Source organism: Brassica napus, chromosome A8 (genome assembly GCF_020379485.1).
Source record: "Brassica napus cultivar Da-Ae chromosome A8, Da-Ae, whole genome shotgun sequence".
In the NCBI taxonomy this organism is placed as follows: domain Eukaryota; kingdom Viridiplantae; phylum Streptophyta; class Magnoliopsida; order Brassicales; family Brassicaceae; genus Brassica; species Brassica napus.
In genome coordinates, this window is record NC_063441.1 from 14,935,768 (window position 1) to 14,961,407 (window position 25,640).

Sequence of the window (25,640 nt, forward strand, 5' to 3'; positions counted from 1 at the left end):
AACAAAAAACGTAACTGCAGCTTTTTTTTTCTTTCTGAATAGTAATAATGTACCCGTTTTTTTTTTTTACTTTCTCTTGCTTCTTTGTGTTATTGTGGAGCAAGAACTTATCATTTCAAAGTTTAAACTTTTAACAAGCTTTGACACTTTTTGGTGAAAAGTCAAGATGGATTCGAACAGAGAAAGATATATTATTTAAAAAAAATCCAAAATTAAACAGATTTTATTTTTGTCAAAAATAAATAAAGAAAATAAACCATTAATCTTACCTATTTTTTTATATGACTGAGTGGATGATCACTACGCACTAGTCGCCAAGTGCTATCAAAATTCAAAACGAACATGGACAATACAACCTGTTTATCTAGTAATGAAATTCAAAATTTTAGCAGAAAAAACACGATCAGTACCGAAAAATATAACAAAGATATAAATCATGGTTATTTTGTTTTGTTTTGCTTTTTCAACTGTGTTTAAAATTTATGAATGCTGTTTTCAATGTTTTAACATATAAACATAATGAGTATTGTACCAAAATCTTATAACTTTCATTTACTCTCCATTCTTAAACAATTAAATATATTTGTAAGAAATATTAAAATATAATATAAATTAATTTTAGAACGAAAATAATGAAACTTAAGAATATAATTATGTACTGTGTAATTATAATTAAATTATCAAACTAAACGATAAGTATAACTAATTAAATAAGCTAATATATTATTTATTTTATATAACTTTTTATTAAATTAAATTTGAACTAGTTTCCACATAATTTAAAAAAAAAATTGAAGTATGATTAAATTTCGTAATATGGCAGTTGTTTTATGCTCAAAAATGTTTTTTTCTTAAAATAAGATATAATTACAGTTTTAGAGTTGCAGTTGAGTCAGCATTTTTAAATAAAACTGCTATTCATAAAAATAAAACAGGGCGTTATAAAGTAATATTTTTTATATAATCATTAAAATATTGTCTCAAAATTGACTTCATAACTCTTCACTATATAAGAAGGGAAGATGATCTTACATTATACATACAAAACTTGGTAATATGGCAAATCAAGCCAAACCGAGACCTCTATTACTCGAAAAGAAACCAGTTGAGTTTGTTAAACCCTTAAAACACACACCTTGTGGAAATCTTTCCCTTTCTACTTTAGACAATGAACCTATCAACGAACCTATGTATGCATATATTTACGTTTATGAATCAAACGAGAAAAACCAAAATGATCCGGTCTCTCTTCTTAGGAAGGCTTTGTCCGACCTTCTGCTGTACTATTATCCAGTTTCAGGCAAGCTAGTGAGACGAAAAAGTGATGGAAAGTTTCAGCTGGCTTGTATTGGGGAAGGAGTGCCTTTCGCAGTTGCTACAGCAGATCATGATCTCTGCTCTCTAAACTATGTAGAAAACTTTGCCGATGAAGTTGCAATGCAACTTGTGCATGAGCTCGATGTTAATTTTCAAAGTGACAATGGCTGTCATCCTCTCTCTTTGCAGGTATCTTCTTCTTCTTTTTTTGAAACTAGGTATCGGTTTTTTTTTCCTTGTATATATATAGTTTCTAATAAAAAGATTGAGATTCTAGCTCTTTCTTGTATATATCGCTTTTGTGTTACATACAAGTTCTTCCCATATTTATATAATATTCACATATTTGAGCAAAAATTAGTTTCTTTGTAAACTGGCCAAAATAGTTTCTTTGTAACCCAGTCAAATTTTTTAAATCAAAATGTTAGATCTAATTAAGAAAAATATATTTCCTTTGGATTTTGAAGGTGACCAAATTTTCTTGTGGTGGATTCACCATTGGCATAGCAGTGACACACGTGTTGTGTGATGGCTATGGTGTGGCTACGATCTTCAATGCTCTAACCGAGTTAGCCAGCGGAAAGAGCGAGCTATCGGTAGTGCCGGTGTGGCAAAGAGAGCGACTGGTCGGGAAATTAGACGGTGAGCCGGCTAAAGTACCCGGCGCTGATTATGAAGGTCTTATGGCCACATCACCATATATGCCAAGCGGTGATATGGTATGTTTATTCACATCAGTTTTGGATCACTAAGTTTGTCAAAATCATCTACTATATATGATAATTGATAAATTTTAATTATTAGTTTGTTAGTGTTTTGCATCTTATGCCGTAAGAAAATATTTGTTTATCATATTTTTGCATAGTCTACTTACCAGTTTTTAAAAAAGTAGACACACACAATCTAACTACAATCTTTACGATGATTAGACTTTTGACTAAAAAAATAATGCTCTTTAATTTATACATTTAGTTGCGTTTACTTATTTATGAAATAATGTTTTCTTAGATATTATTTTCTTGTTAGAACTATGAAAATTATTCAAGTCTTAGGAAGTTGCTGTTTACGTTCATATTTGTTAATGATCTCCATTTAACATCAAACGGACAAAAAACAAATTAAAAAATTAACCAGGTATTGAAAATGCTAAATGTCAATTACCACATATGAAAAAGTGACACATTCGAGAAAAATCTTTATTGTTTTGTTAATTCAAGACAAACTTTGGTTTATATCCTATATTTGATCCCCAGGTCACAGAGACGGTAAACATTATGTCTGAAAATATAAGTAGGCTTAAAGACACTGTGGTACTTAAGGAGCATTTCACTACTTTCGAAATTCTTTGTGCTTACATATGGAAAGCAACATCTCGGGCCTTGAAGCTAAACTTAGACGGCATCACTATCCTTATCATAACCGTCGGAATCCGAAATGTTCTAGATCCACCACTCCCCGAGGGTTACTATGGTAACGCTTACATAGACGTTTATGTTGAGATACCTGCAAGGGAGCTAGAGGAATCATCGATCTCTGACATTGCAAAGCTCGTGAAGAGAGCCAAGAAATCATCTCTTAACAAGACGCATATCGTGGAGGAGCTACGGAACTCAGAGAGATTGATGAAAGAATATGCCAAATTCGAAGGAGTAGCTGATGGTGTATTTCTATTGACAGACTTGAGAAACACCGGATTGTTCGAGTCCATGGACTTTGGTTGGAACAAGCCTGTGAATATATGGCCGCTGACACCTCAGAAGTACGAACGTAACTTCGGCATTATCATGAGACCTCCGAAGTTGGATCCATCAATGGAAGGTGAGGCTAAAGTTGTCATGACATTGCCAAGAAATGCAATGGTTAACTTGAAGAAAGAAATGGCTAAAAAGGTCGATCCTTGGTTAAAGCTCATGAAACCAAGGCTTTAGAGCATCGCTAATGTATTATTCCATTTTTTACTCTAAAATAGTGTAATTCTAAAATCGAGTTGGATTTTTTTCTTATGTATTACTCCATTTTTGACTATAAAAAGAAATATCCACAAATGATTCCTTTTTTATTTGGTTAATAATTGTAAATAGTATTTTTAACTTATAAAAATTTAACAATTAATCTAACTATTTTATGTTTACAAAACTTTCATAAAAATATATTTTATTTTAGTTAAACATTTATTATTAAAAATACAATTAGAGCTTTTGTTCCAACGTCATTTGGTGCAGGCTTATCATATGAATTTTTTTTTTCTTAACCAGGAGGTTCATATACAATCTGGACATTGTCCAGGCCGTAATCCCCCAGGGAATTTTTTTATCATATGCAATTTTTCAAAGCTGGATTTAAATGTTTTGGGATATAGCTGAGCTAAACAATGTATAAGATATCCTCGTTGATAATGAAATTATATACATACTATCAAAATTTTGTTTAGATTCCAACTAGAAGAATAAAATCAAGATCGGGGAGAAGAAAAAAATATAGAAATGTTTCTTTAACATTTTGTTTGGGCTACATTTATATCCCATTCGTTTCATATGGCTCAGAGAGTCTCTTTAGCATATAGGTGACGAAAATAAAGGGGTCCTTTGGGTAATAGCCATATTTTGAAAACAAATTAGGTGAGTGACAATAATTTTGCCGAAATGCTATGTCAAACATTTAAACTCCAAACTGTTCGGTTTTATCCCTCCACTTTCCAGCTGCAAGTGAAAGAGTAGATGACGTCGTACTTTTTCTGACGTATTTACAATCACATATGGAAACAAAATGCATATCCCATATTTATTTACCACATAAATTTTAACTCTATACAATAAAATGAGAAAAAAACAGTAGACATTTTAAAGTAAAAAATGTATTCAAACTACATAATATATATGAACATACGCGAAAAATTGAAAGTACAAAGTTCATATTCCATATAACTAAAATAGTATAGCACAACCCTAGCAATGGAATAGTAACAACGAAATAGCATATTACATATTGTTTAAATTTTGAAATGTATACGATTGCATGGAAGTATGTAATGCTTACCCCATCGTTTACCCAAACTTTCTATAAACTAAATCTAAAACACTAATCACTAAACCCTAAAAGAAAATATAAACCATAATCCAAATATTAAAATATGCAAATAGTACATATGAAACATTATTAAAATATAATAGTAACAAAAAAAATAGTATAATATATATTGTTCAAATTTTGAGATGTCTATGATTACATAGAATGAGGTAATACTTACCCCAACGTCAACCCAAACCTTCCATAAACCAAACCCCAAAAACTAATCACTAAACCCTAAAAGGAAATATAAAAGTGGTAAAGCTTACCCCAGTGTCAACCCCAATCGTCTATAGACTAAACCCTAACCACTAATCACTTTATCCTACACAGAAATATAAACCCTAATCCAGTGTCAACTCAAATATTCCATAAACTAAACCCAGATTTCTAAATGCCAAACAAATTCATTTCCATTCTACATGAGGCATATAGAATAGACAAGGTGAAAATGTAGTTGCAATCTAAAAACAATCTACCATCTTAATTTTTCAAATGTTGATATGCCTATGGCTTTAGGAATGTGGTAATGCTTACCCCAATGTCAATTGCAATCTTCCAAAACTAAACCCTTCAAGTAATCAGTAAACCCAACAGAAAAATATAAACCCTAATCCAAATATCACAATATGAAAGTGGTAATGATTTCCCCAATGTCAATCCCAATCGTCCATAAACTAAACTCTATCAAGTAATCACTAAACCAAACACGTAAATATAAACCATAATCCAAATTAAGAAAGTGATAATGCTTGCTCCAATGTAAACCTCAATCGTCAATAAACAAAGTCATATCAAGTAATCACTAAACCTAATACGGGAATATAAATCCTAATCCAAATATCAAAATATGAAACTAGGAATTACTAGTATATTATGGGAAACTACTTTAAGTGATATTAAATACAAGTATGAATTCAGAAGCTACATGCGGTGATATTAAACCGTCCAAAATAGTACATGATTGCAAAGAAGATGATTTTCATTCTATGTATTTCAGATGAAATAGAAACATGAAATATATACTTTTATAGCATAATTGTGAGGATATATAAGCTGACATGTGCGGATAGGAGAGGCGATGAAGTATTATATGGAATAAATGATCAACAGTTGGTTACTCCTATTCCACATGAAAAGTAGGAGGAAACAACGTAAGGAGGTGGAGTTACCGAAGATATTTTAATTTTAATTTTTCTTCATGTTTCAGCTGTTGGAGGAAGAGACAATATATCACTTATATATTAATAAAGAAATATTTTTTAAAAGGAAACATTATTAATAAATATGTTCACACATACATTGACATGTGTAAGTCGTACATTAATTCTAATTTTAGAATGCTTACGTGTCAGTCTCACAGTCATTTAGCAATTAATGTGTTCACACGCTAATTTTATTAACTCTACCGCATACAATTTAATGTATTCACACAATATTTTTTTTAATCAGCTCATTTTTAGTTTTCGTATTTTTAACCTTTGTATTAGTGAACTAAAGTTCTCTCTAGGTAAGTACTAAATAATATCGTTGTTGAAATAAATAAATTTCAAAATCATTAACATTCATATCAACTAAAATGCCAGAATGATAATATTTTTAGAAATTGATAGTTTCGTATCTTGCTGAACTTAACCATGGTTGAGGTTTATGCATACGCAAGTAACAAATAATTGTGATTCGTAATGAATTAAGGAAACTGAGGTAAAAAAACGCCACACACAAAGTTGGATCTTTAGTTTAGCCAAATGTTTTTTTTCTTTACAGAGTTTTCATATCAAACTAAAAATTAGAAACATAATCAGATTGTTAGAAAAATTCTGAAATCATAAAAGCTTTAAAGAAAAGAAAATTCTCGAAATTGGTTGAAAAACGTAATTAATATACCGAGTGAAGAGATCACATTATTTTTGAAGCAATTCTAACCCATTTCACTTGATTGTATAGTGTTTTATCATATTTACCAAAAACTTTAATACGAAAGTACACGTTATAGGTTATAGACAACATTAGTTTTTAATCTATCCAACAATATTGACACGACATCCAACCATTTTTATTGGTATTCTTAAAGTATGGTCCAATAATTATGTATGCAAAATAAGCCTAACATATTAGTTTTACATTCTTTTATTTTTCTTTATATTTGTAGAATAAAGTAAGTCTGTGTAATATATTTGGATCCAAAGAACGGAACCAAACTTGATTTGAAAGTAATACTAAACACAAACTAAAACTGATTAAGTACTCAAATAGATCAAAAGTTTAATATCCGGATAATCAGACCCGAATCCTATCAAAACTGAAATATTTTGGATACCGAAAATATCTAAAGCACAATTATATACTTAAAGATATTAGTTATTATAAATTTTATATCTATTATATATTCATTAATATGAAAATATCTAAAATTAAAAAATATGTTCAAAATACTGAATATATTTTTTCTCCATCTAAATATTTCAGTTGAACTATTTTTATGTAGATTTTTATATTATTTTTATTTTTGGATTTTAAGGTTTAAGTGTATTTGGATTTTTGTTAAAAAAAATTACATAATTAAAATAGGTACCCAGACTCGAACCCGAACCAAACCTGCATTGATTCGAACTAAATCTAATCCAAATTCAAACCAAAATTTGTAAATATCCTAATCATATTTAAATTTCTAATTCTAAAAATCAAAATATGAATAGATCAATTGAATCCAAACGGATATCTGTATGCTCATCCCTTGAAATAGCTTTATGACAAATATTTTATTACAGCGTAAAATAATAATCTAATCAATTATTTCACTCTGCACACGGTGCAAGTTATTATCTAGTTATTATTATTATAGTGTTCAAAAAAAAATTATTATTATTATAGAAAAGTAACACCGTATATATGAGTATTAGAGAAATTATTTGGGCAGTAATTAAATTATACATTTTTCATGGTCTTGCAGAAATTAGTTAGGCAGTAATTAAATTATACATTTTTTCATGGTCTTACAGCCAATTTCCTAAAATAAAATTATCAGTGCTTGCAGTTTGCTCAGAAGATAGACAGCTTACGTAAGTCCCTATCGACAAAATATTTTTGACTCTATAAACTCCTTAAACCCTGAAAACTTCATATGTTAATGGTCTCTCTATCTTAAGCAGGGTTTGTGTTTTATCATTAATTAGAAAAGAACGAGGAAGAGATATAGAGTTAGTTATCATGTTAGAGATGAAGTAAACAACACGCCACAAATTTGCCTCTAAATTTTGACTAATCCATGTCAAGGGATTTGTTCGATCAAACATTTTACAAAGACTTTTTTCAGAAAAAATACATTCTACACAGATTTATATAGCCATCATCAATTAGGTTAACACGATTGTTAAGTATCCTTAATCCATGCTATAACACGCCTATTAGTTAGCGTGGGCTTATCAACATTAAGATCCAATATCTAAACACAGCCAGTCATTCATCAGAAGAAGATCCCACCAATAAATTATAGTTTTGTTGTAGGAAAAACGTGAGTTAAATCAAAGACCGTAAGATCAGATATCAAGGGCTATCCTACATTTGTACCAAACAGCTGATAGTAATTTTCTTGTCGTCATAGTACTCTGAACAAACGGCTTGCCTGTGAACTCACGTTGTCTTTTAGCATATATTGTTTATTTGGAAGACGCATAGGTGGGTTGGGTATTGGCTATGGCACATGCTTCGTGAGCTAAAGTGGTTAGTATTAAGAACTTTTCACATTTGGATTCAGTCATCCACATCGCCTAAGTTACACTCTTATTTTTAGGATGTTCCCATAAAATTACAAAATTCGAACGCATTTCAAGTTAGCATGAGCTTATCAACATCTAGATACCATATCAAACACAACCAGTCATCCGTTAGAGGAAGATCCCACCACGGTCCACGTAAGGATAGTTTCTCGTGATAAAAACGTGAGCCGAATCAAGACCGCAAAATCAAATATCAGCTCTCCCACTGTCCCACATTTGGACCAAGCAGGTGATGGTAACGTTATTGTCGTGATAATATTACCGCCACTGCCCTCTGGCACTATATTATTAAAGACACTTGTTTTTACTGTATAGTGTAAGCTCATTCACAAACTGCCTCAAACTTTTGGGAAATAGTACTTAAAACTCCAAATTTGCGTTACTCTTTCATGTTACTCGCTAAAAAGATGTTCATTAGTACCTATAGTAGTAAATATAATTAACATATTCAAGTTTTTAACAATATTATGTCAGTTTTAGTTAAAAAACTTTGGTTTGATTCAATAATTAAAAGAATATGATCACTAAGAATATTTCCATCATTAGTTACAGTCAAGGATTTAAAAGAAACAAAAACAAAAATTGGCTACATATTTCATTAATATATGTTTAACAAGCCGATTAATCTATCTTATTAAATTAGAAACATCACAACTTCTTCGAAGTAGATTTTTAAGGTGGACCTCATATTTTAACACACAAAACTAGATCTTGAACTTCACGACCGTGCGGGTTTTATTTATAAAATATTTTAGATTATGCAATATAATATGTCAATAAATTAATATAATTCGGTGTTATATATTATCTAATTTTATAATAATATTTGTGTGACGTATAATATTACTACTATAAATTTTATAAATTTTGTATTTTTGTAACAAAATTTATTTTGAAAACATTATTATGTAACAATACTGATTTACATTAAAAAAATATTTATAAATTTAAAATATATATAGAAATTAAATTAAGTTGAACCTACATAATAGATAATTTGGTATATAGTGATTAATTAAACCAATTAAGTATAGATGTATAAATAGTAAACCGAATTGGTTTATAAAAAATTAGTCTAATGTTATTAAAGTTCGTGTAAATTAATAAAGATCAAATGTTTCATCTATTAGGGAAAGTGTAAACTAATTGTATTACATGGTAAAAGTATTTAAAGGAATGACTTCTAAGGGTATGACTGGTTTCTCCACTACCACCCGCAAAAGCAACTTTTGCGGTTGGTAGCAGTTGTTGGCGTTTTGCAACAATTATTCAAATCGATCTAAACCTCTTCAAACCGCTCTAAGCCTCATAAATTCAAAAATTGGTTCCAGCAAGAGTTTTTTTTATAAAAAAAAAAAATATTCAATAAAAATTTTAAATTGGAATTATAAAAATACTAAAATATATATTATATTTTAATTATTATTATAAAATTTTAAAATAAAAATATTTTCTATAATTTTTAAAAATTTAAAACTATAACTTTCTAAATATAATTTTTATATTTATTATAATATTATGATTTTTGATATTTTAATAATTATATAAAATGTAAATTTTGTCAATTTATTATTTAACCGCTGCTGCATTAGGTAGTTAACCAGTCATAAGTATCCCGCAAATGCATCAATTTCTAACCGTATAACCAGTTGTACAAATCTCAAAACTGCTATAAACCGCAACCACTCGCATCCGTAAACTTTCTCAACCGCAACCGCTTTGTTTGAACGAGTCAGGCCCTAAGTGATCTAAATTAAAAACAAAATCGCATATGAAATAAGTCATAATTTATGTGCTAAATAGATAAGATATGTTTATTTATAAATTAGAAATAGAAATGGATATTTATTTTTTAAAATATTTCTTAAATTTAATTTTGAAAATAAATTCAATTTGAAATTAGAGAAATTCCTTATGATAGCCTTTTTTAGTTTATCTTCACAAAAATAGCCATCGATGAAAAAATGACCAAAATAAGTTTTATCAAAGGGTAAAAATCCTATTTACCCTAAGGTAAACTAATATAAACTTAGGCTTTAGAGTTAAGGGATGAAATTTTGAGGATAGGGTTTCAAATTTTTTTTAAAAAAAATATTCAAAATTTTAAAATAAAAGGGGTTATTTTGGTAATTTTTTTCTTCTTGTGCTATTTTTGTGACAAAAATTTAAAAAGAGCTATTTGAAAAAAATTCTCTTATTCTTATCATTAAAATATTATTAAAATTATTTTTATAATTATTAATTTTTGTTTACAATCAAAACTAAACTAAAATTTAGTTTCTAATTATACTTTGCGCGATAATTAAAATTTTAAATAACTAATTTCGAAAATATATTTTAAAAATATTCTAAAGATATTTGTAGATTTTGTTAGAAATTTATTTAAGATATTTATTTAATATTTCAAATAAAAATAAAAATATTAAAAGATATTATAATTAAGTTATTTAAAATTTAATAATTTTTTTAAGGATAGACCAAATGAAAAATTCTCACATGAAAGAAGTCATGACTTTTTGTTAAAAAAAAAGAACGAAGTCATGACTTCTATTTTAATAGTATAGATATATTAGATGTTAGAATATAATAAAATTCACTGAGAAATTATGTAATAATTGTTTAAAAAAAATTAACTTCATAATGTACAAAAAATAATCAAAACACAAGTTTTATAGCTAACTTTGCGTTACAATAAAAAAAACACAGTCCGCGTTTGCAAAGGAATAAAAACCCGCCCGATCATGATCTAGTATCTTTTAAAACACCGCAACCCAAATCCGCAACGTACTGTATATATGTATTCCTAATTTGTATATACTAAGACTTAAATATAGGTTTCATATTCTGACCCCATATAGGCATATATGTCTAATGTTGTTTTATATGTCATGTACCTAACATAGAAACTATGTGGCGACACTTCAAGCCTTCAAACGCTATTTAATATTATCTATATCCTAGTTTGTTTTCTTTAAATAAAAAGAAAAAAAAAAGGCAAACGAAATTTTTTTATTTCGTTCTATAAATATCATATGCTGCAGCTTGCAAAAACCATCACATACATTCTTTCCAATGGCAAAAACCAAACATGTTATGTATCTCAAACTATCTCTCACCCTTCTCATTTTAGTTCATGTTCTTGCCACGACCAACGGTTTGGATTCTCCTTCGTCCAAAACCGGGCGTCCCTGGCCCTTCAAGAAACTCAACAAACCGGTGGTTTTAATGATTTCTTGCGACGGTTTCCGTTTCGGTTACCAATTCAAAACCGATACACCAAACATCGACCTACTCATATCCGAAGGAACCGAAGCCAAATCCGGTTTAATCCCGGTTTTCCCCACCATGACATTCCCAAACCACTACTCCATCGCAACCGGACTCTACCCGGCTTACCACGGTATAATCATGAACTCCTTTACCGATCCAGTAACCGGAGATAAGTTCAACAAAGGCCTAGACCCAAAATGGTGGTTAGGTGAACCGTTGTGGGTAACAGCAGCAAACCAAGGTCGCAAGGCTGTCACTTACTTCTGGCCTGGCTCTGAAGTCCCCAAAGATTCTTGGACTTGTCCTAAAGAGTTGTGTCCTCATTACAACTCTTCGGTTACTTTTGAAGAACGGGTCGATAATGTCTTGAGCTACTTCGATCTTCCACAGAGCGATATACCGGACTTCTTGATGCTGTATTTCGACCAACCGGACAAGGAAGGCCATGAGTATGGTCCTGATGATCCTCGTGTTACCGCTGCGGTCGGGCGGGTCGATAAAATGATCGGTAGGGTCATTCAAGGGCTCAAGAAGAGGGAGATCTTCGATGAGGTTAATGTGATATTGCTTGGCGATCACGGAATGGTGACAAACTGTGACATGAAAACAATTTACATTGATGATTTAGCAGAGTGGGTCAAGATACCAGCGGATTGGATCAATGCGTATAGCCCCGTGCTGGCGATGAACCCTAAGTGGGGTAAAGATGTCAAGAATCCAAGCGAGAAGAACGCAGAACTCGTGGCTAAGATGAACGAGGGCTTAAGCTCAGGGAAAGTAGAGAACGGTGAGTTTTTGCAGGTTTACTTGAAGGAGAAGTTACCTAAAAGGTTGCATTATTCAGAGAGTTCTCGGATTCCGCCGATTGTAGGAATGGTCGGAGAAGGTCTAATTGTTAGACAGAACAGAACAGGTATTCATGAATGTTACGGAGATCATGGATACGACAACAAGTACTTCTCCATGAGATCTATCTTTATTGGACATGGTCCTAGGTTTAGGCAAGGAAAGAAAGTGCCTTCGTTTGAGAATGTTCAGATCTACAATGTTGTTGCCGAGATTCTTGGACTCATACCAGCTTCCAACAATGGTTCTTCTTTGTTCACTAGGAGCATTCTCTCGTCCTCTGCAGAAACAGGAGAAGTGGAGTGAAGCTAAACAAGCATTTTATTTCAAGATCATTCATTAATAATAAGCTGATAACTGTGTTCTTTTTGGTTAATAAAATCTATGTGGCTTGTAATGTTCTGTTGTTGTTTCTTTTTTGGTTAATTGTTGAAACGAATAAGAAATGAATATATGTTCTTGAATAGCCTCGTTTTTTCTCTAAATTTCATTTTACTCAAAAGTTAACTCTTTGAATAAATATTATAGTGATTACTAACTAACATGAAAATTGTGGTCTCTTAATTCTTTATTAGAAGTTTTCTAAGAAAATATGTGCACCATGTGACCATATATATCGCATAGAATCACATGATATATTATCTCTTTGCTATCTACGTCGATTAATCTGATCACTTCTTATTGCGGTCCACGTTGAATTTGACATGAAAATGTGTAACAAAAGATTTATAAAACTACAAAACAAAAAAATGATAAAATAATTGTCAAAATTATTTAGTACGTTGTTAAGACTTTTTGTTTGGTAAAAGGCTAAGACATAATTAATATTTTGTCAATAGGGCATAATAGATTAGTTTTTAGACTTAGTACTGTAAGGCTAATAATACTTCTTAGTGAACATATAATTGCTTTAGCTAAGCTTAAGCTGATAACCACTTCGTTGGATAATTCCGATTCCGAATGATTTAAGCACATAAAAATGCGTTTATGTTTCATGTTTAATTATAACTTCCTGAAAACGCAAGTCATAGATTATAGGCTTACCTTTTTATTGGCAGACGGATGTACTTACCCTTCCTCTGCTTACTTGTGTGGCAAGAAAACCTTTGAAAGAAACTCATCAAACCCATTGTTTGGAGCAGCCTTAAAGTCCAAGAACCGAACTAATCAGATTATATATCTCAACATTCTCGAACGGTTCACCTAACTCCATTTTGGGTCTAGGCCTTTGTTGAACTTATCTCCGGTTACAGGATCCGTGAACGAGTTCATGATTGTACTGTAGCAATACTAATGTGAATAATGTGGTCTCTTACTTCTTTATCAGAAGTTTTTCTAAGAAAATATGTGCACCATTTGGCCATATCGCATAGAATGACATGATCTGTTTTCTTTTTGCTATTATCGACGTCAAATAATCTAATCACCTATTATTGCGGTGGCCAACGTTGAATTCGAGATGCAAATCTGTAACAAAAGATTTATAATACTACAATACAATTATGGATCAAGTAATTGTCAGTTGCTTAATACGTTATTTGTTAGGTAAAAGGCTAAGACAATTAATATCTTACCCACATGGCTGTGGTAAAGTGGTCGAAGAAAATTGGAAATGTGTTAAAATAGTCTCCGGATTCGAGCTTCCCTTAAAAAAAAAATCACAACTATCTCAAAAATTGAGGTTTGAGTTTCGATCTAGACAGTTTATCTTGTAGTTCGGTAACATGCAGTCCGGCTACTCTTTAGCAATAGTCAAAAAATATTTCAATCAGGTGAAACAATGTGAGAAAATGTACACTGTAACATTAAATGTGTTTAGGCTGGGGTGATCGAATCAGGGTAAATATACATATATATATATTCTTCAGTAGGACATAAGAGCTTATACTTATTAGAGTGATTGATCACGTAAGATGTCTAACTCTGCACATTTAAGTGCTTTAGCTATCACTTCAAGCTTAAGGTGATGATCACTTGTTGGATAGTTCAAATTTCGAATTATGTATAACTTCGAAACTGATGCAGTAATGGAAGAGTAAAAAGTTATCAAACTGCTACAGCCGTAAAAAAAATCTGGAATGTATATAGTTTTGCTTTAGATATTAGTGTTCTTGAAGCCTAAGATCATTTTTTTCTCAAGGCTTGTACTAGGTTCATGGGGATGAAACTAAGAACTGGAGAGGAACTGTGACATTAATGGTATAGATGCACCTATGAAAGATTATAACTCTGCAAGTGCTCATCTTTTGGAATGATTATAAGTCTTAAATAATAACATTTGTATCATAACAAGTTTAGTAGAACATCTTGTTATAATCGTACGAAACAAAAATACAAATCAAAACGCGTTTATATTTCGTGTTTGCAGCGGCTTGAAAACGCAAGTCATAGATTATAGGCTGCCTTATTTATTTGAATAAGGATGAACATACCCTTACTCTGCTTTACTTGCGTGGCAAGAGAACCTTTGAAGCAAACTCATCAGACCCATTATTAGGAGCAGCCTTAAGTCCAAGAATCGAACAGATCAGATTATATATCTCAACATTCTCAAAAGAAGCCACTTTCCTTCCTCTTGAGAACAAAGGACCGTGCCCAATGAATATACTTCTCATCGAAAAGAACGCATTGTCATACCCGTGAGCTCCACCACATTCCTTGCCTTTACTCTTCTTCTGCTCAACCTTGTACCCTTCATCGACCAGTCCTATGATTGGTGCGATACGATAACTGTCTGAGTAATGAAGCCTTTTTGGTAAGTCCTCTTTGAGATAAACTTTCAAGTACTTCCCGTTCTCCACTTTACCTGACCTCAGGCCTTGGTTCATCTTATCCACCACATCCTTAGCATCGTGACCTGAAGGCGGTTTAATCGCTAGCAACGGAGTGTAGTTCTGAACCCATCCGCTAGGGATCTTGATCCAAGGAGCCAAGTCATCAAGAACGATGAGTTTCTTATCACAAGTTCCAACCATTCCATGATCACCAACCATGATCATACTCACATCCTCAAAGACCCCTCTCTTCTCCAACCCGTCGATAAACCTTCCTATCAACCGGTCGACGTTAACAACAGCTTCAGTGATCAAAGAATCATCAGGACCAACCTGGTGACCTTGAGGATCAGGATCGTTAAAATGAATCGTTATGACACTAGGGATGTCACTACTAGGCAAATCGAAATATCTCAATATGGTATCAACCCTATCATCATCATCACCATCAGGAACAGAGCTATTGTAGTGTTGACAGAAACCTTTAGGACAATCCCAAGAGCCCTTGCGTACCTCAGATCCAGGCCAGATGTAAGTAGCCGCCTTGAGCCCTTGGTTCACTGCCGTTTCCCAAAGCGGCTCGCCTAACCACCACTCCGGCTCGTGACTAGCCATAGTGAAAACGTCTCCTGTTTTCGGATCCACGAAGTTGTTGTTGATGATGCCGTGGTACGCAGGGTATAGGCCCGTGACGATGGAGTAGTGGTTAGGGTAAGTTACTGTCGGAAAAACGGGGATTAAACCCGTTTCGGCTTCTGTCCCGTTGGTTATTAAACAGTGGATGTTTGGTAGGTTGGTCTTGAACTGGTACCCGAAACGAAACCCGTCTGAGGAGATTAGTAGAACCACGTGCTTGTCGAGTTTCTTGAGTGGGCGAGCCACGGGTTGTGAGTTTGAGACTTGGTTTAGAGAAACGACGGCGTTTTGGGAAGAGAAGAAGAGGAAGGCGAAGATGAAGCAGCTTGAGATGGGCTTTTTAGCTGATACTGTGGCGTAGGAGATCATGGCTTGTTCTTCTCCCTTCTGCTTAAACCTCAAACTTTGATCAGAGCTGCTTAGCTTTTGAGTATTTTGGTCTTGGTCTTGGTCTTGGAGTGACTTCCACGTCCGGTTTCCCGGTAAAAAAAGGAGTGATTTAAGTCCAACAGCTACAGAGAGAGTGAAAGAGACACATCAAAGGACTCTGAGGTTCGTCTCTACGCTGTCGTTTTAGTGCTCTCTTATTTAACGTTCGTCTTGCTTGTTTTCAAATTGTCTCAGGTTCCACGCGCCACCGTTGAGAGAGGGAACACATAAATGGAGGAGTGGATTCCGCTTCTCGACATTTTCCTCAAGAGTCCGTCACCGGAAACTGAAGCGGCGCTCTGGTTAGACGAAGCTTCCATCTCTTTCTCCTCCTCCTCGTCTTCGTCTTCTTCTTCATCTCCGATAAACAGGAGCTCGTTTGTTTCACTGCTGAAGAAACAAAGCTACATAAACGATCAGAACTCATCTCCGTCTGCAAACAAGTAATACCCAGATCTAAAGATTTGGTTTTTCATCTGTTTATTGAACCGATTTAGCTTCTTGCTGATGAAAGTGTTTCTCTTTAGGGTTATGTTCATTGAGACGTTACCCAACATGGTTCAGTCTCGGATTCTGTCGTTTCTTCTTTACGATCACCGGAGGTTTTGCGGTAAGGATCTGGTTTGGCTTGCGAGGGAAATGCTTGGTGGTGGTAAAGAGGTTGATTTTTGGGTTCAGAGAGCTGCACAGAACCTGCTCGATATAATGCCTGAACGAAAATTCGATTGGATATCTCGTCTCGATTTGGGTTCAGATGATGATGGTAGTATTGTGGAGGAGTTTGACTCTGTACCTGATTGGCTCACCGAGAAGAAAGGTGGCTGTGCTGGTGCTATTCTTCCGTGGCTTCCAGTATCATGCGCTGATGTAGATTCGGAAACGCTGGTTGTTGATTCTTGTAATGAAGAGGATGTGATGACTCAAGGTAGGGATAATATGGAAGTTGATCATCGAGAAGCTGTGGATGAGGATGATCATGAGATAAATGTTGCGTTACAGCCTGATGTTCACGAAATGGCTGTGAATCTTAGAGCTAAGGTTATGAGCTGTGAGTCTACTTCTGAGGTTTTAGCCTTGTGTGATGAAATTCGGAAGCTTTGTTTGATGAAAGGTAGGGACTGTTTAAGAGTTTTGGCTTTGGTTGAGCCTTGGAATGCAGAGGACGAGACTGCTGCGGTGTTGCTTTCGAATCTGCTTAGTGGAAATGAGGAAGAAGAGTCTGGTTGGCCAAGCCAGATTCTATGTTCAACCGTGCTTCCCAAGTTTCTGGCTCTCGAGAAATCCGCCTCACGTGTGTTGATGTCTGCAACAATTGAGTTCTGCAAGATCCACCAAAGAGCAGCTGAGTATGGTTTGGTGTTCCCTTTGATGCTAAGGAAAGAAGGGATCAACACCTTCATCTGTGAGGTGATTTCAAGGGTTTTGAAAGAATGCTGGCACTTGGGTCATATCTCTTCCTTTTGCCAGAAGTTGCTTTGTGGAAGAACAAAAGAGAGGAAGATTATGTTCCTTCCCTGCCACAGAGATCTTATATCTGATGACATGACGTGGAATGAATCACTGTTTATCCTTTTTCAAAACATCTTGACACACGATGTCCCTTTAACCCAAGGCTCCGTTGATTGTCTTGTTTCTAAGGTTCAGGAGATGGCAGAAAGGTATTGCAAGTCGCTAAAATTCGGAAACTTTTTGCTGCATTTTATCTCCAAATGTGCTCCGATGCTACATGCTCACAAGTATCCGCTGATCGAATCTGTTAAGTGCACTAACAGTCTGGTTACAAAGTCTATCCTGTCGAAACTCAACGCCCTGTAGCTTAATAATCCTGGCTGTTCATTGGTATATACCCTTCTTGTGTGGTGGTGTTAGGTTTCACTTGGGAGAGGATATAAGACTGAACGAGATGTGTAGTTCATTAGGGTTTCATTAGGGATTGTGAAAGTGTTATCAAGGCTTATCTCAGTCAAGATGCACAGAGTAGCATTTTCCTTTTGTTGGACAACATGGTGACAGGTATGAACAGAACACATGTCTTCTCTGATATTGGTGGTTGAAGGAAACTTCAGATACAAGCTGGAGATATAATGGCATCATCAGACATTGGAGATTTTGGCTGTTGACAGTCTACTTCATGCTTCGCCGCCATTACTCCTCCAAAGCTCCTCCCTCACAAGTCACAATTTAACAGAGGAACGAGTCAAGAAACACACTAAAGTTCAGTTCACTGTTCCTGGTATGAAAGAGGCGACAAAAGGTATCATCAAACATGCTTCTACAGTGAGGGACCTGAAAAATGATTCAATCCAAGATCTCATAGACTTGGCTATAGACTAACTGGCTACATAGAGAAAGTGTAAATCTGTATAGGAACACCTGATTTTCCCATCACTCTTGTAACTGGACACATCTTCAACGTATTGTAATAAAACCAAAAATTACAAACAAATCTTCTTAAAAGATTTGACAACAATTGTTTAAGTTATCTATTAAACTATTACAGATTCAGTGAAAGAGAGTGTTGAGCCACTGTTGACCAATGAATGTCTAATTTAAGTCACTAAGCTGTGAAAACTCAAGAATCAAGCCACTGTCTGAACTTGCATATCCCACGACGACCTTCTGCGAAAGAATCTCGGATTGAGTGCAACATGGAACCAACCGCAGGAACACTGTACAGCTCTTGGTTATGTTCCTGCATTAAGCATCAAACACAATATGTCCACAGAGATGCACAGGGACAAAAGCATTGGAAAGAGTTAAGTAATAACAAGTACCATCTTGGTGAGACGCTCTTCGAGACTCGATGTCTCGGTCGACATGAATATCTTACGATAGGCTGCTCTCAGGCTCTTCATCTACCAATGCGAAGAAAAAAAGTCAGGATTATTTGGTAACACTCCAAAGTCAAAAGACTGAACACAGTGACACAGTGCCAAACCTCTGACATCGTAAATCCATTACGTCTAAGTCCCTCCAGATTCAAACCGCGAAGTTCAGCTCTTTCTCCAGTCACCATCATGTACTTTGGAACATCTTGTGAAACCTATAGACTCACACCAGTGAGTATCCATTGGGGGAACTGAGAGTATGAGATGAGAATATACCACAGAACCACCACCAATGAAAGAGAATGAACCAATGTGACAGAACTGGTGGACGACCGTAGCTCCTGCTGTGTGTGTATAGTCCTACATTCAACCAAATGAAACCATGCTGCTAAATCCAGGTTTGAAGTATAGACACAAGGGAGATCTTACTTCTACAATCACATGGCCAGCAAGAAGCGTATTGTTAGCAAATATGTTGCGGTCACCAATCTTGCAATCATGGGCGATATGACAAGAGCCCATAATTAGATTATTGTCACCAATCACCTGTTCATAACCAATGAAAGACAGAGCTCAAACACACAAGAAAACATCTCAAACCTTTTAATCATATTGGTTAATGGCATACCGTTTTATCACTAGCCTTTGATGACCTGTGAATAGAACAGAACTCCCTAATTTCATTGTTGCTACCGATGCAAAGAAAGCATTCATCCCCATACTATAACAAGAAAACAGACCACATGACTAAGATTAGGACTAGAACAATCCAAAGAAGTGATGAGAATCTCAGACCCACACACACACCTTGTACTTCAAGTCTTGACATTTAACACCAACCACAGCGTGGTGACCGATTATGTTATTGCCTCCTATGACTGTAGAACCAGGAAGCTCATCGCCAACAACAGCACCACTGGCTGACATAAAAAATCAAGGCAGACACAACAAAGATCAGTCAAGGATTGTATAAGCACTGAATATAATCTCAGAGATCAAAGGGAGTTACGTCATGAGGACACAAGATTCCCCCAACTCTGTGTTTCCAAAGATATGACTTGAAGGATAGAGTTTGCAGCCATTGCCTAGCTTCACTGAAGAGCCAACTGTACAGTACGGACCAACTGAAACTCCCTGTAAGAAGAATGGGAAACACCATTTGTCAGATTATGACCGATGTCTCAAACAAAAACAACACACTTTGGCCAGGTTCCAAGTAAACCCACTATTCCACACTTCAAAATGACTACTTTTGGGTAAAATTTAAAAATCAAACCTTTCCAATCACTGCATTTGGGTGGACGACAGCACTTGGGTGTATAAAGACGTCAGAACCTCTCGTGTCTTCATAAGAATCTGTTCCAAACCACATAGTTAGTCACAGAAGGTAGAGATACTAAGTACGTTAATCACATAAAGCACAAGCTGGAAGAGATAGATAGAGAGAGAGAGAGAGGGGTTTACAGGAGGGGTTAGAGGAGAGACGACGGCGTATAGAGGAGCTGAGGAGAGGAGTTAGATTTAGAAGCCTCTCGCGAGCTTTGAGGAGAGAAATCATGGCGGGGGTCTAAGTAGAGCAAAGACAAACCAGTTCGGTTGCATACATGCTGTTGTGTTCGACGAAATGCCTCAGAGAACGAATAAACGCAGTGGAATGAACTCGCTCGCACGCGCCCAGTTGAGCCCGTTATTTCAACGCCCCCTTAAGTTTATAATTTATAGAAAATATCCTAAGATAACTATAAAATTTTTGTTATCACAAAATAGCTTCTAAACATCAAAATCATCAAAATAAATTTCATCAGAAAAAATTAAAAACATTTATATCCACAGTATTAACTTTTTTTTGTTTTTTTTGTTTTGTCATCACCAAAGTATTAACTAATCTAGACTTTATTATTTAGATTAGGAAGTGAATTTTAGGATTCAAAATTTTAAAATAATAATTTTTAAAAATATTTTTGAGAGAAATAAATTCAGATTTCGAATTAAGATTAAAAAAATATATTATGTATTTATATTAATATATAAAAAATAAGAGTATAAATTATCAATTTACATTATTTATAAGAATGTATTTTAATCATTTTTTGTTGTGTACTCTTTATCAAAAAAAAAATATTTTGGATCTTTTTCAAAAATTTGCCGTAGTTTATACTAATTTTGGTAAAATCTATTCTTAAACTTTATTTTATTATAAATTATGAAAATTGTTGATTCGATTAGGAGTTTATTAATTCTCCTAAATTGAAAAAGAATCTGGAATTAAATTCTAAAAAAACATTAATTATTGGTTATGAAATATAATAGAAAAGCTTACATAATGCAAATAGTTTACATAAAATCTCCAATAGTTAAGGGAGATCATATGGAAATGCCAAATATGATTCTGATGTAAGTAGAACCATCGTCTGTACTCTTATTCATCCTAAATTACATTTCATCCAATCAGATATAAAGATAATAAATTAGTATTTAAACGATTATACATTCTATTTTTTGCTTATTTTCCTTATAACTGTCCGTGACAAAGACAAAATTACCCTTAGTCATCCCTAAATACAGAATAAGATTAAATAATGGGCCTAGTGTATTGCCTCAGGGCCAGTTAAGTGGCTTTTAGCAAACTCCATATACACATGTACGTGAAATACCGAGTAATCAATCTTCTTCTAATAAGTTTTAAATGCAGACATTAGTTCACCTTTCACGCTATTGGTTGAACAAGTGGGCTCCACTTCATGTCAGCACTTCAACAGCCAATAAGATCGCACGAAACACGTTTGCAAACGTAACATCAGTTCCACTTCAACAACACGGCACACTCGGTAAAGAAAAATCAAAACCCATATTTCTCGGCAAAGAGATCGCAAAACCCATGATCTTATATACACGATCCGTGCTCGAACTTGCTTAAAGTCTCAAGCTTTACGAGAAAGTCTCTGTCTTTTCATTCCTTCAACGGTGGAGAAGATGAATCGAGTTCTTCTGATAGCTGTAGTAGCATTAGCTCTGCTAGCTTCGTCGGCGTTATTACCGGTGGGAGCAAAGAAGCCCTTGTCGTCGGCTCCGAGAAAGGAGGACGTTCCGTATATCAAGTGCCAGGTGTGCGAGAAGCTAGCGTCGCGGTTGCATCAGCTAGTGAAGGAGAAGCAAGTTGGGATCTCTCCCAAGAAGGTAAGATTGTGTTGTGTGATGTTAGTAACGCTGTTTTTTTTTTCTTGTTTTGTGTTTATGGTCTAAGTGGTAGCGTGCGATGTTTAGATCTCGGAGTATGAGATCATTGAGATTGCTGAGAATGTGTGCAACCTGAAGAAAGAGGAAGCTGATTGGATGCTTAAGATTGATATTGTGGAGAAAGGGGATAAGCTTCAGGTAATATAGATCTCTCTCTTCTCTTCTTTCTTACTTGTTTGATCCAATGCAAGAACTATGATTGACTCAGAAGTGTTTGTTCGTAGCTGGTTGAACAAGAAGAAGAAGGGATGTGCAATTCTGAGTGCAAAACCATCGAGGCTGCTTGTCAAAAGGTGAGTAACATTCGTGGTCTTTCTACTAATAGAATTGAAGTTAGGGGGAATGTGATTTTTTAATATGTGTGTGTTTACAGGTCATTGGTTACTCGGACACTGACGTTGCGGAGTATATATACAAGTCTAAGCCTGATCTTGCTTCACTTGTTAACCATCTATGCAAAGACCTGACCGATGCTTGTACCAAGAACCCTCCTCCTGTTCCCAAGGTATCTTCTTACACGCTCTCTTCCAGACCATATACTACATCTAAGAGCTGACCTTTTGATGAAAACATATGAGCTTGAGATAAGTGTGTTTCTTTATCTTTTGTCTAGGATCGAGTTCCTGGAGAACCATTTGTGGCAAAACCATCGAAAGATGCTGAAATGGACAAGATCATGAGATCTATGCAGGTGAGTTCTCATGAGTATTAAAAGGAAAGCATCAATGTACCATGGGATGATCTTAAGCTAACTCTCTGTTATGTTCCATCAGGGGATACCAGGAGCACCTGGCATGAAGGTATACTCTAGGGAAGATTTAGAGAAGTACAAAGCTAACCCGGAAAAGTTCGGTACTGAAGATGAAGATGGTGATGACGATGATGAAGATGAGGAAGAGGATGACAAGTTCCCCAAGAACTTGGTAACAATAAGAAGTTTAAACTTTCATCAAGAAGAAGCAACCAAGATCGTTTCTACTCTTTTTCTCTAAGACACTTTTATGGTTTTGTTGGTTTCAGGGGAAAGATCTGAAAGAGACAAAAAAGGAAGAGTGGAAGAAGACAGTCACTAAGTTACTCAAGAAGAAAGGTGAGGCTCTGAGGGGACATGCACAGAAAGTGTCGAACCGGGTCCGGAGATGGTGGAAAGGAGTTAGTTCAAAAAAATCTAAATCCGGAAAGTCTGAGCTGTAGAAACAGTTTGGGAACTGGTCTGTTCTAATGCACTTTTCTTCTTCACACTTGCTTTCATTGTAGCTGTCTAGTTTCTATCTATCTTTTCAATAGAAAGTGATGTAACAAAGGGAACATATAATGTGATGGTTTAGAGAAAAAATCATGAATCAAAGAGAATGATGCAAAACTGAAAGGAAAAAAAATACAAAAAAACTAAAAGCACAACAATATGAGAAATTTAGAATTGTATCTTCCTAGTTTCAATTATAAATTTAGCGCATTTTGTAGTGTTGAGTCCTTGAGATCTTGGAGTGCTGACCATCCAAAGAATAGCTTAGCTTTATGTCAACATCTCGAGGATTCTTCTTGTTATACGAAACAGACATGCTTCCAGTGATTGTCTCACCCTCGCATATGGTTAAGACATCTTCAAGGTACATGACTGTTTGTTTCCAGTGTGTGGCCCACGACTTCGGTCCTGCGTTTCATAACACCATGGTGGTTCAGCGTGAGTTTCAGACCAAAGTGATTCAGTAACATAAGATCATATTCAGAACTAGCAAGAAACTGCACCTGTTGAGAAACCGAGAAGCTTGTGGCACATGGTAAACGATACATCGAAATAGGCTACAAGAGCGTGGATGTAGTCATTGCGTTGTGCAATAGTTTGAAGGGAGCTGTAAAGGAAGCATCACCAGACGACATCTTTAAGATATTTATCGTCTGTTCAAATGAAATGAGGCATAAGCCACATGTAAAAGAGAGATACTAGTAATCATCGTATCTTATTTACCTTAAGTAGCTTACTATCGGTAACGATCTGTTTTGGGTCGACGGTATCAACAAGCGGCTCCATCATAGCCTTTTTCTTGATGCATGACATGTCAAAACCATACACACTGTTCCAAACTGCAGCACAAAAAACACACAATTTCAACAGAAACCAATGCAAGTCATATGTGCTCACATTCAATTTTGTCTTCTTTATACTCAGAATCTTCTATAGCTGTAAGAAACAAAGAGGCTTTGTCTGGTAGCACAACTCCGCCATCAACCTATCAATGATACCAAAGGAGCAAGTATTTTTTTTTTTAAATTCCAGATAAATGCTTATAACAAGGACATGAATCACATGTAACAATGTGGAGAGGTGTAACTTACAAGCCATTTATTGCGAGCGAATAAGACACTATCCAACATATTCTCAAACAACAAAAAGTAACCCATCCATTCGGATATAATCACATCCACTTTAGGAATAGGAAGCTATATCTCCTCAATCTTCCCTTTCAAAACCGTTATCACTACAACGATAAAAACAAACATCGTTACACAACAGATGTTTTTATTCTGAATATAAACTCATAGTGAAGAAGATAAACTAACCATCAGAGAATCCATTGGCTTTAACAATCTCCTTAGCCATATCAGCCATTTGAGAACATTCAACCTGTTCAAAGAACATCCAAATTAATACATATTGAACAAAGTCTCCAAGTTATGAAAAGAAACTTAAAGTAATGAAGCGTTACAGCGTAGACATGAGAGGCTCCAGCCTTGGCACAGAAGAGATATAAGATTCCAGTCCCAGCTCCAACATCAAGAACAACTTTGTCCTTGATGAGAAACTTGTTTTGGTAAATTACATCTCCTGTAACAGATACCAAAAGAAAAACACATTGACTTTAAATATATTCAACTAGTTTTGTCTCCAGGACCGTCTGGTAATAACAACAGAAACAGTATTGTCTTTTCGATACTTACTTCGTGAATTCAGAAAAACATCAAACATGAACTGGAAAAAAAAATGACAAAGGGAAGTTACCGAAGTGAGAGTAGGAATCGAAGTAGTAGTCGGCGCTGGTGGTATCATCAGTGACGTCAGTGACGTCGCACATTGATTCATCTTGGGCGCCTTGTGCAACTTGGTCTTCGTTGTTACTCTTCATTGTTTCACTTATGTTTGACACACGAGGGAAGAGAGAGATGTAACGGAGCAAAGAGAGAGAAGAGGTTTGAGGATAGAGACGAAGAGCAGAGGTTACTCAAAGAGTTGATTACATAATGGGCCACATTCTGTCTTTCTCTTGCACTAAGAGACACATTGCACATGTGAACCACTTTCCTTTGGCCAAAGACAAAAAACAGACGAATATACCCTTACCGAAGGCAGCTTGATTTTTTGCTTCCCAAAGGAAAACCGGTTTGGCCTATGCAGCTCGGTTTATTTGTTTCCTAGAAGGCATTTATTGGTTAGGCTTATTGAGTGAAGTGCCTTAATC

General features: G+C 34.8%; 6 protein-coding genes and 2 long non-coding RNA genes across 9 annotated transcripts; 4 read left to right on the forward strand and 4 right to left on the reverse strand.

The window, feature by feature from the left end:
- The first annotated feature begins 792 nt into the window (after window positions 1-792).
- Window positions 793-3,362, forward strand: LOC106359813 (spermidine coumaroyl-CoA acyltransferase-like). The gene is made up of 3 exons (XM_013799441.3): window positions 793-1,506; window positions 1,785-2,036; window positions 2,571-3,362. The coding sequence occupies exons 1-3, from the start codon at window positions 1,057-1,059 to the stop codon at window positions 3,243-3,245; spliced, it is 1,377 nt and encodes a 458-aa protein (XP_013654895.2). The 5' UTR covers window positions 793-1,056; the 3' UTR covers window positions 3,246-3,362.
- Window positions 3,363-11,199: 7,837 nt separating this feature from the next.
- Window positions 11,200-12,744, forward strand: LOC106361164 (venom phosphodiesterase 2-like). Its single transcript, XM_013800874.3, has one exon. It carries the CDS (start codon window positions 11,235-11,237, stop codon window positions 12,582-12,584), a length of 1,350 nt encoding a protein of 449 aa, XP_013656328.2. The 5' UTR covers window positions 11,200-11,234; the 3' UTR covers window positions 12,585-12,744.
- Window positions 12,745-14,506: 1,762 nt separating this feature from the next.
- On the reverse strand, window positions 14,507-16,154 carry LOC106361166 (venom phosphodiesterase 2-like). 2 transcript variants are annotated; one of them, XM_048737699.1, is made up of 2 exons: window positions 15,566-16,154; window positions 14,507-15,385 (listed from the first exon to the last, which is right to left on the reverse strand). In XM_048737699.1, the coding sequence occupies exons 1-2, from the start codon at window positions 16,055-16,057 to the stop codon at window positions 14,723-14,725; spliced, it is 1,155 nt and encodes a 384-aa protein (XP_048593656.1). In that variant the 5' UTR covers window positions 16,058-16,154; the 3' UTR covers window positions 14,507-14,722. The 2 variants fall into 2 exon arrangements, with proteins under 2 accessions (XP_048593656.1, XP_048593657.1); XM_048737700.1 differs by having other exon boundaries at window positions 14,507-16,076.
- A 32-nt stretch (window positions 16,155-16,186) lies between these two features.
- LOC106361165 lies at window positions 16,187-18,625 on the forward strand. The gene is made up of 2 exons (XM_013800876.3): window positions 16,187-16,560; window positions 16,645-18,625. Exons 1-2 carry the CDS (start codon window positions 16,349-16,351, stop codon window positions 17,930-17,932), a joined length of 1,500 nt encoding a protein of 499 aa, XP_013656330.2. The 5' UTR covers window positions 16,187-16,348; the 3' UTR covers window positions 17,933-18,625.
- LOC106361167 (probable acyl-[acyl-carrier-protein]--UDP-N-acetylglucosamine O-acyltransferase, mitochondrial) lies at window positions 18,461-20,638 on the reverse strand. The gene is made up of 10 exons (XM_013800878.3): window positions 20,410-20,638; window positions 20,222-20,301; window positions 19,955-20,079; window positions 19,753-19,861; window positions 19,574-19,666; window positions 19,375-19,491; window positions 19,222-19,305; window positions 19,056-19,160; window positions 18,892-18,972; window positions 18,461-18,809 (listed from the first exon to the last, which is right to left on the reverse strand). Exons 1-10 carry the CDS (start codon window positions 20,501-20,503, stop codon window positions 18,690-18,692), a joined length of 1,008 nt encoding a protein of 335 aa, XP_013656332.2. The 5' UTR covers window positions 20,504-20,638; the 3' UTR covers window positions 18,461-18,689.
- Window positions 20,639-21,759: 1,121 nt separating this feature from the next.
- Window positions 21,760-23,530, forward strand: LOC106372093. The gene is made up of 7 exons (XM_013812219.3): window positions 21,760-22,122; window positions 22,210-22,320; window positions 22,407-22,475; window positions 22,556-22,687; window positions 22,796-22,873; window positions 22,956-23,105; window positions 23,203-23,530. Exons 1-7 carry the CDS (start codon window positions 21,919-21,921, stop codon window positions 23,374-23,376), a joined length of 918 nt encoding a protein of 305 aa, XP_013667673.2. The 5' UTR covers window positions 21,760-21,918; the 3' UTR covers window positions 23,377-23,530.
- LOC106372092 lies at window positions 23,479-24,113 on the reverse strand. Its single transcript, XR_007315366.1, has 2 exons — window positions 23,932-24,113; window positions 23,479-23,836 (listed from the first exon to the last, which is right to left on the reverse strand). It is a non-coding gene; the product is annotated as an uncharacterized LOC106372092 (long non-coding RNA).
- A 38-nt stretch (window positions 24,114-24,151) lies between these two features.
- LOC125575330 lies at window positions 24,152-24,783 on the reverse strand. The gene is made up of 3 exons (XR_007315367.1): window positions 24,745-24,783; window positions 24,326-24,662; window positions 24,152-24,267 (listed from the first exon to the last, which is right to left on the reverse strand). It is a non-coding gene; the product is annotated as an uncharacterized LOC125575330 (long non-coding RNA).
- Window positions 24,784-25,640: the final 857 nt, after the last annotated feature.